The sequence below is a fragment of the Panthera uncia genome, chromosome C2 (genome assembly GCF_023721935.1).
Source record: "Panthera uncia isolate 11264 chromosome C2, Puncia_PCG_1.0, whole genome shotgun sequence".
NCBI lineage: Eukaryota > Metazoa > Chordata > Mammalia > Carnivora > Felidae > Panthera > Panthera uncia.
Window position 1 is genome coordinate 129,397,347 of NC_064810.1, and position 9,938 is coordinate 129,407,284.

The window sequence follows — 9,938 nt, forward strand, 5'->3', positions numbered from 1 at the left end:
CTGACTGTCACCCAGGCACCCCCATTTAGAATTTCTGTAACAAAAATAAATGTGACCCTTTTTTGGTTACATCATTTCAAAATCTCTAAGAGAGGCCACACTACACATCCCCCCTATGCCCTAATAGTTCATACTAGACCAAGGTCACTGCCACTCTGAGCAGCTTCCCCACATGTCACTTAGGAGGTAACAGAGGACTTGTTTCTTGCTGCTACGTATACGGGCCACAGAAAATCCAGGGCCAGCCCAGGATGAGTTTAAAATTAGCCTTCAATGTCATTGGAAGATTACAATTCTTTTCCATGCGAATGCTGCCAAATTACAATTTAGGTGTGACACGTGACCAAGTTCTGGCCGTTGGGATGTAAGCAGAAATGATGTGTGTAATTTCTGGAAATATCTTTGAAGAAAAGGAAATGGAAGCCTGACCTCTTCCTTCTCTTTTCTCATTCTTGCTTGCTGGATGTGAGTGGGATGCCTAGAGCAATGATCTTGGACTATGTTCCTGGGAGTTAAAAACCACAAACAGCAATAAATAAATAAATAAATAAACAAAAAATAAATAAATAAATAAAAACAATAATGTCGAAAGAGACAGGATCTCTGACTCTGTGGTGTACCAGCTGTGTCTACCTACCTTAGGACTTATTGTGCAACAGAAAAAACAGTTTTATCCCGATTAAACCACTGCTGTTTTTATTTCTGTTAGTCACACCCAGATGTAACTGTGACTGATACAAGTTACCCAACAGTATATTCCTGCACTGATACAGCAGCCATCAGCCACATGTGGCTATCAAAACTAAAATGAGTTCAAATCGGGGCGCCTGGGTGGCTCAGTCGGTTAAGCGTCCGACTTCGGCTCAGGTCACGATCTCACGGTCTGTGAGTTCGAGCCCCGCGTCGGGCTCTGTGCTGACAACTCAGAGCCTGGAGCCTGTTTCAGATTCTGTGTCTCCCTCTCTCTCTGCCCCACCCCTGTTCATGCTCTGTCTCTCTCTGTCTCAAAAATAAATAAACGTTAAAACAAAAATTAAAAAAAAATAAAAATAAAAAAATAAAGTGAGTTCAAATTAAATTAAATTTGAATTTCAGATCTTCTGTTACACTAGCCACATTTCAAGCGCTCAACAGTCACACATGGCTAGTGACTGCCTTACTGGACATCACAGATGGAGAACATTTCCATCGCCACGGAAAGTTCTGCCGAACAGCACTAACATATACAAGGCTACGCTACCTTTGAAAAACATACGTGTGTGTGCTTGTGTGTACGTAGCATAGAGAAGGAGAAGAAACTAAATGACATGAGAAATAAACGTTAAAATGGTTTTGTCTGGATGATAGGATTACAGATGATTTTATTTTCTTCATGTTCATCAATACTATCAAACTATTTTTTAACTAACACCTATTATTTTTTTACATTTAATTGCGGTACGATTTACACGCTGAAGAATTCACGCGTTGTAATCTTTCAATGATTTTTGGTAAATTCATCAAGTTTTGCCAGCACAACCAAAATCTAGTCTTGGAACATTTTCCTAACTACTCATGTTCCCTTAGCCAAGTACAGTCAGTTCTCGCTCCTGCCCTTGCCCTAGGCCACTACTCATAGTACTTTAATAACAAGAAAAGTATTTTTTAACAACTTACCAGTTTTGTCAAGGTCCACTCGCTCAGCACGAGTAGAAATTTGGGACCAAATTTCATTCCGCAGCTTTTTCTGGAATTTCTTACTGTAAGTTTCCAAGTCGGCATAGGACTTGAGCACGGAAACCATCTGTCTCGGGGGGTAAGACACTATTTCTTCTAACTGGGTGTCCTCCGCCCCTTGGATGTTCACGGCAAACACAGTCACGTCCTGCATCCGAAGCCGCAGTGCGGCATCACGTACCGTGTCCTCTGAGGGTCTGTGAGTGACCAAGACTGCGATCTGAGGCACCCCCTCTGCCCTTCTGCTGCCAGCAGACTCTGAAAAGGCTTCTAGTCTCATCTTCTCAATGGCAGCACCAGCATTGGCTTTCCCCGTCCGGAGAGAAAGCTTCTGGATTTGCTGCTGAAATTCATCCTGGGTTGTGTTTGATTTTAGAAAAGAAATAGTCTCTGCTCTATCACTGTAACTCATAAGCCCGAGGCGCGTGCAGCTGAACCTCACATCCATGGAGGCAGTAATATTCCTCAGGAAATTCTGCAGGTTCCTTAAGTTTTGTCTGGTGCCCACTGACTCATCCACCAGGAACATGAGGTCAGCTAATGAATCTCTCTGACAGGTCACTGCGAAGGGAATAGGGAGAGAGAAAAAGTAGGAGGATGAGTACAAACCACTGGCCCAGAGTGAGAAAGGCACTTTACAGATTGTCAAAAGGCATTGGTGAAAATGGAGGCAGTCATGACAGATGTGGTTAGCACTGTTTTCTTTGAATGAACACCAGTTAAAATGCTGAAAAGAGTTACAAGGTGACGGACTTCAGAGTCTCTGCAATTATGTTCCTTCTGTCCGAAGAGTGCTTCTTACCAATTGTCCTATCAACCCCTCCACCACCACCCGTCTCAAGTGCTAGGATGCAGCGACGTGTTAACAGAAATATCTCTGACTTCAGGAAGCTCCTATTCTATGGGGAGGATAAATAACTAGGTTATCTTATTTCAGACAGTAATAAGCGTCACGAGGAAATAAAACAAGTGAGTCAATCGAGTTACTGTTCTGGGGACATGGGATGAGGACTAACTTACTTGAGATACAAAGAAGTCAGGGAAGGCCTCTCTAAGAGGAGCACATTTGGCCTGAGATATGAATGAAGGGGATTCAGCCACGTGTTCTGAAGGAAGGGGAATTCTGGCAGAAGGAACAGTAGGAGGTGGGAACAAGAAGCCCAGAGTGGCTGGTGACGGTGAGGGGAACAATGATGGATGAGGTCAGAGAGACTAAGGGCCTAAATCATAGGGGAGTCACAGGATCTTATTTAAATCTTTAAAATATCACCCCGGTTGCTGAGGATATTCAGGGATAGCCATTAAGAAACAATCACCCTAGTTCGGGAAAGAGACAATGTTTGTTGGACAAGGATAATAGCAGGTAAGATGGAACAACAGGGTAGTTTTGATACATGAATTAGAGGTAGAACAGAGAGGCCTTGATGATAATGGGATGCTAGTGTTAAGAGATAAAGAAGTGGTAAAAACTAGGTTTTTGGCACGAACAACTGAGTGGATATCGGTGGTCTCTTCTTACAAGATAGAGAAGACCATAGGAAGAAGCTGCAAGGGGGGGGATTCAAGAGTACCATTTGAGACATGCTAAGTTTGGGACAGTTTTGAAGACACCAGGTAAGCAGTTGGTTGTATGAATCTGGAATCCAGGGAAGAGTACATCCTAAGCACAGAAAACACCTACTCCAGGCACAGGGGAAGGAACTACATCTGTGGAAAGTATAGCCAAGAGATAAGCTCAATCTTGCCAAAAGCTACCCGTTAGGATTGTGAGCTCTAGAAACCAGAAGATATGTCTTGCTTATCTCTATCCCTCCAGTACCTAGTACCTAGTGAAACCCAAATTAATTCTCATAAATCTGCCAAGGTACCCGCATAGTTGGCTAAAACAAACTCCCAGCATGACCTACTCAGGTTAGTATTCACTTCCAAATAGTTATCGATACTAATAATAGTAAACTGTGTTCCAAATGCCATACAAGCCATCTCACCCATATCCAGGCAAGTACTATTATTCTCATCTTATAGGTAAGGAAACTGAAGCTCAGAGGTTAAATAACTTACCCAAGGCCCTTAGTAGGCAAGCCAGAGTTTGAAGTCTTACCCTTAACCTCTAATGGCAATGATAGCGTCCCATCAAGCAAAACCTTGCGGTTGCAAAACTCCGTGAAGTAAATTTGGAGGATAATCAGCACACAGAACCCTCTGAGAAGGTGGTAAAACCCCACTGTTCTGCAGAGCACAGACTATACAGCCTCCTACAGGGCTGAAGGATCTCCAAGGCCTCCAGAATGGAGGATCATAGGAGGGTTTCTTCTCTGAAAAAAAGAAGAACTTAAGTCATAAGATCTTGCTATTTCCCCAAGACAAGAGGAGTGAGAGATCAGGGGAGTGGAAGGAAAGGGATTCCCTGGTGTCCCAGGAGCAACACTAACTGTGGCAGAACCTTGTAAAACTCACTAAAATCTTGGCAGGACTCACTAAAACCCATTTCCTCCTCTTGGGCAGCGAGCTAGACCTGACTTCCCAGGCTCACTTGCAGTTAGGTGTGGCCATGGGACTAAGACCTGGATAATGAAACATGAGCAAAAATAAGCTGATCCCACAAGACCCTCCCATGAGTGATTTTCTCCTGCCCACCAGCTGTATAACAAGGCCCAGAGTGCCTTGGAAGGTCATATGCGAAGACCGAAGAGCCACCACTAACCCAAGTACCCGAATAGACGAAAAACAACTAGTCACCTTGGGCACTGGCCCTATAATGTTACAACGGAAATAAACTTCCTACTATTACCAGGAAAATCCATTTTGCTGGAAATCCTTCCTACCTGACTCTGGCAGGAGTCTGTCATTAGCACACTTAATGAGTGCCTCCCTGGAGCTGTGCACTGGCCGGTTCTGCCTGCTCATCAACACTGCAAGGGAAGCTTCCTATCTCGTTTTACTCGTTCCTTCCTAATGCTGTCTGGGATCACCTGCCAAGTAAACGATGTGTATTCAAGAGCCTTCTGCTTTGAGGCCTTCACTGAAGACACAAATAAGGCATTTTTCACGTGAGACATTATAAGTCATAGGGTCATAAGTATTCCTCCTTTTGGCCTAGGGGGTCAAGAACGAAAGCAGATGAGAAGGAAGCCTTCTGCATTTCTGTGTGAAATGCAGGGATTTCCAGGAGCTGACAGGAATGCAGATGTGACCCCTGGTGGTTCTGGTGGATGGTTCTTAGAGAGAACCTAGAAATAGCACCCCCCAAGGGAAACCAGCTGTAATGATTGAAGTAAGGTGTGGCTGTCAAGCAGCTGTGCACACAACAATCAACATGGATGATGGATGGAGCCTTAGAGGAAGGCTCTGTGCTGCCACATGAGAAACTCTTAGTGGCTCTCAGAAAATTAGTTGCGGAGAATTTTATGTTGGGGGACGTGACAGTGAAGATGTTAAATTATATAAGCAAGGGAACTGAGTCAGTTCAACTTGAGCTATTAGCTGGCCTTATTCATAGCCATAACCTTGTCCGAAATATTTCCAATATTCCTTCAATTCAAAGATTCAGTCTACCATAAGGTATACTATTATTTATGGCAACACTCAGAAATTTAAAAAAAAAAAAAAAAGCATTACTGCAAGATACATCCTAATGTCAAAAATGTGAAAATGTGAAAATGTGAAAAAAAAAATGTGTGTTTTACATGTGGAAAATATAGGCACAAAATGACTGCATGACTGAGAGAAGGAACGAGTCAAGCTCCTGGATTTACCAGGCCCTGATACTCATTGGAGAGATTTTACTTGTAAGGAGAAAAAATAGTGCTGGAGGGGATAAGCCAACAGAGCAAATGTAGGGCTCAAGACACTACTCTACAACCGAGGGTATCCTGTTCTCTGCCTGGTCTCATTCTAAAGTTACTGCTCCCGTTTAGTGTCGCTGCGTTATTAGCTAACGGGCGTTTTCGGAATACTTACTATGTGCCTCACACTGTGCCAGGACTGCGAGGGCCAAGAGAACAGGCACAGAACTTACTTCTTTTTCTGGAAGAATTTCACTTTTTCAATCATTAAGAAATAGAATCGTGGAATACTAATAGAATACTAAGAATAGAAATCACTGTCTGGCACAGTGTAGGCCCAAAGAATACGGAGACAAATATACGTTCCCAGTTCTGCCCTCAAGGTGCCACCAGTTCATGGGAGGAGGGGACCAACCCAGAAACGAGTAATTATTCACTATGGGAAGTGCTTCTGTCATCATCCTCAACCCAGGGCTTCCTCACCTTTCATATCAGCGTCTGCCGCTCCGTCCCTGTACTGGGTCGCTTCCTTGATGATCTGCGTCATGTTTTGGGAAAACGCGCTCAGGTCCCTGACCGACCGAAGGTTGAAGTGAAACTGAGCCGTGGCCATGGCCTTCAGCTCCTCCTCAGAAGCTTCCTGCAGCCCCACGGAGATGATTCTCACCCCGTCTTCCCGCAGGGCCTTGGAGGCCTCTTCCACGTCATCATCCTCGGACGCCGCCGAAGCCAGGACCACCAGAATCGGGGGAAACTGCTTCTTGTCCCTCCCTCCGGCCGCTTCGGAGAAGAAGGTCCTGTGGGCCTCCCGGAGAGCGTTTCCTATCCGCAGGGAGCCGCCGATGAAGGCGAAGTTCTTCTTGAGGTGGTTCAGCATGGGGTTCCTGCTCTTGAAGGTGCTCAGCTGGAACTCACTGTGGAGCCGGTCGCTGTACTGAGCCAGGGCCACGCGGTACTTGTGGGCCTCGATGGGGAGACTGCTGATCATCTTGGTGATGAACGTTCTCACAAAGGGGAAGGACTTGGTTCCCAGGTGGTCAGAGCTGTCCACCAGAAACACGACATCTGCAAACTCAGGGCCTGGCTCTGTCAAAATAAAATCGCAACAAAGCTAAACAAGGTGATTGTTCAGCCTTTACATTTTAGACCCCAGGACTCATTTGAGACTATGTCCTAAGTTATGAGTGACTCAGCATCCCAAGGGAAGTGTCTTCTGGAGGTCAAGAAGCAGAAACTATACTGGTTTTTGTGAAAACATCAAACAAGAAGACTTTTAGTAGTTAAGCAGTAAGTCTTTTGTTTCTCAACTCCGTACCAGAAACATCTTTTTCTTTTTTGGTTGTGGAACCCCAAACTCTGATATTATACTAAAGAAAACCCCCAAAGTGGTCTGTGGACGAAGAGTAACTTTTATAAACCGTATCAAGTAAGCAGGTGTCTTGAGCTGGAGAGTTTAGGAGGGGGTGGGAGACAGGGATTGGGGGAGGGGCTTGATCAAGGGGAAGCAGGAGAAGAGCAACGCCAGATGTTTGCCTGATCTGAGAGGACTCCGGAGCATGTCGCTCTCTGAGGCGAGAGGGCCAGTCTGCTATATTCTCGTCTCGGTCAGTTATTGGCTGCAGACCATCCCCAGGAATTGCAGGGAAGGAGCAGAGTGCTACGGAGCCAATCTCCTTCGTGAGCTGACTCTAGGAAAGCTAAGAGCAATTCTCCTCAGAAAGCGGGCCATGTCTGTGAGCTGTTGCAGGCAATATTCACAGCAGCTGGGCCAGGAAAGGTGGGGGACGGGGTGCCAGCCTGATAAAGAGAGTTTGGGTCAGGGGAGGCGCCCCCAGTGTCTACTTAGGCAGTCATGGCCAACCACTTCCACGCTGGAAATTTGTGCTGTGCTAGTAAACGCCTAACAACTGCTCTTCAATAGTAACTCAGAAAATTGTCAGGAAATCCTAGGATGCAGACTGACCTACAAAACCAATGCACTGATTCTATGAGAGTCATAGAGACATGGAACACTGGGACCTAAGTAAATCACTGAATAATTAGAATTCTTCTAGCCAGGTGTAGCATAATTCATGCCTTTTACCCATGGCTCTCGGTCATCTTTGAGAGATTAAGTACGTTTGATATTACATACCTCCAGCTACAACTCAATGCCGTCTACTTTGACTTTTTAGTGAATAAGCAAATAAACCCTTTGTTTCTATGTATTAAAATAAACGTTCGTGAGGACATAAAAATGCTTATTTTTCCTAAATGACAATAAACGTAGAATATACTGGTACCTGGACTCTGATCTGCCAGTGTTTCAGCCCAAAGGATTAACATAAGTAGTAGGATCTTCATTTTGTCGGTGATGACTTCTTGCTTTTATTCTGTAAGACATGTTATTTACAATATGAAGAATCTCATCGTAGAACAAGAAATAACTACTGGCAAATCTGGATTAGAACACAAATCGCTGGGAGCAAGTACTTGTCAAGTAATGTCAGGTGTGATTAAAACACTCATTAAGCATGTGGAGTCGTTATTGAAAATAAAGAATGCTAACGTTTGCTGAGTCCTCATCGTGGCTTAGCTACTTTTCTCAGTGCTGTATGAGTATCATCTAATTTAATCTCCACAACAGTCCTAAGGGGAGGGACAAATACTATGACTAGGTGACAGATGAGGAAACAGGCACAGAGGGGCTTGGTAAATGGTAGATCCAGGATCCTAACCCAGACAAGGTGACGGCAGAGCTCAAGCTCTCAACCACCATATGCCTTATACGAAGCCTGTGTCCTCACAAATCACATATTCTTTACCCTCTATCTTTATGTCAACAATGACTATTATATATGTTCACAACTTGGCTGAAAAAAGCCAACGGCCACCCATGCCTGTTTCTTCACGAAACCCTTGTGAAAAGAGTTCTTTCATTTACAGAGATACTCAGCTTTAGAAATGATTTTAACCTCAGCATTTCTCTCCAGGAAGCTCACAATCAATCAGAAATCATGATTTCACAATCTTTTAGAAATTCTGCCAGTTCAGAGTTGTTCTTTACACTGATGAAAAGAGATCAAATGACCAATAGGCAAAAACAGAGCTGCCTTAAATGAGATACCAAAGGTATAAAGGCTCTGTTATTTTTTCTAGAGTTGACTTTCCCAGCAGTTCTTTTGAAATTGCTGACAATGAAGGAAGACTGAGAATCATTGGAAGCTAGATTTGAAAGAGAACTGATAAATCATTTAGACTAAACCTTTATTTTGCTAAGGATGGCCACTAACAAAGCTCCCTAGTAGTCAGTGGCTGAATCATGTCAACAATGACTTTTAAATCTATGTTCTTCATATTCTAAGATACCATATACTTTATTCATTAATTTTAGTATGGAGATATAATTTCCGTAAGATTTACCCTTTTAAAGGGTTCAATTCATTATGTTTTGGTGTATCACAGAATTTGTATCCATCATCACTAATTTCATAACATTTTCATGATCCCCCAAAAGAAATCCATGCAATTGGTGGTTACTCCCCATTCTCCCCTTCTCACTGACCCTGGGAAACACTGATCTACTTTCTTCTCTATAGATTTGCCTGTTCTGGACATTAATATAAGTGGAATCATATAATATATGGGCTTCTGTGTTTGGAAACTTTCATTTAACATGTTTTCAAGATTTACCTATATTGTGACATGTACCAGTGTTTCATTCTTTTTTATGGCTAATATTCTGTTGTGTGAACATACAACCTTTTAAAAATCCATTCTTCTGTTGACGGGTACTTGAATTGTTTCTACTTTTTGGCTATTGTGAATATTGCTGTTATGAACACTTGTGTACAAGTTTTTGTATGAATATATGTTTTCATTTCTTAAGGAGATACTTTGAATACATTCCTAGAAGTGGAATTTGGGGTGTTTTGGTAACTTTATGTTTAACGTTTTGAGAAACTGCCACACTATTTTCCAAAGTGGTTGCACCATTTTTCATTCCCACCAGCAATGAATAAAGGTTCCAGTATCTCTACATTCTCACCAACACTTGTTATTTTCTGTCTTTTTTTAATTATAGCCATTTTAATGGGTGTAAATGGGTATCTTACTGTGGTTTGATTTGCATTTCCCTAATGATGAATGATGTTTAGCATCTCTTCATTTACTTATTGATCATCGGTATATCTTCTTTAGAGAAATACCTATTCAAACACTTTGCCCATTTCTAACTTTTTTATTAGCGTGTTATAAGAGTTCAGTATATATACTGGATACTAGAGAGTTAACAGATACGTGATTTGCAAATATGTTCCTCCCATTCTGTGGGTTGTATTTTCATTTTCTTAAGGGTATCTTTAAGGCACAAGTAATTTTATTTTGTTTTATTTTATTTTTTAATGTTTATTTATTTTTGAAAGAGAGAGAAGACAGAGTGTGAGCAGGGAGGGGCAG

The 9,938-nt window shown here is 42.8% G+C and overlaps 1 protein-coding gene across 2 annotated transcripts in view; it reads right to left on the bottom strand.

Annotated features, from left to right (window-relative positions):
• The window catches only part of COL6A5 (collagen type VI alpha 5 chain), a 92,455-nt gene extending 84,084 nt beyond the window's left edge, over positions 1–8,371 (bottom strand). Inside the window, exons 1-4 of one of the 2 annotated variants that reach the window (XM_049628821.1) lie at positions 7,784–8,371; positions 5,985–6,587; positions 4,482–4,493; positions 1,657–2,277 (exon numbers count right to left, since the gene is read on the bottom strand). In XM_049628821.1, coding sequence (XP_049484778.1) covers positions 1,657–2,277; positions 4,482–4,493; positions 5,985–6,587; positions 7,784–7,844 — 1,297 coding nt within the window. In that variant the 5' untranslated portion in view covers positions 7,845–8,371. The remainder of the gene's footprint in view (positions 1–1,656; positions 2,278–4,481; positions 4,494–5,984; positions 6,588–7,783) is intronic. The other variant, XM_049628820.1, reaches the window with a different exon arrangement.
• Positions 8,372–9,938: the final 1,567 nt, after the last annotated feature.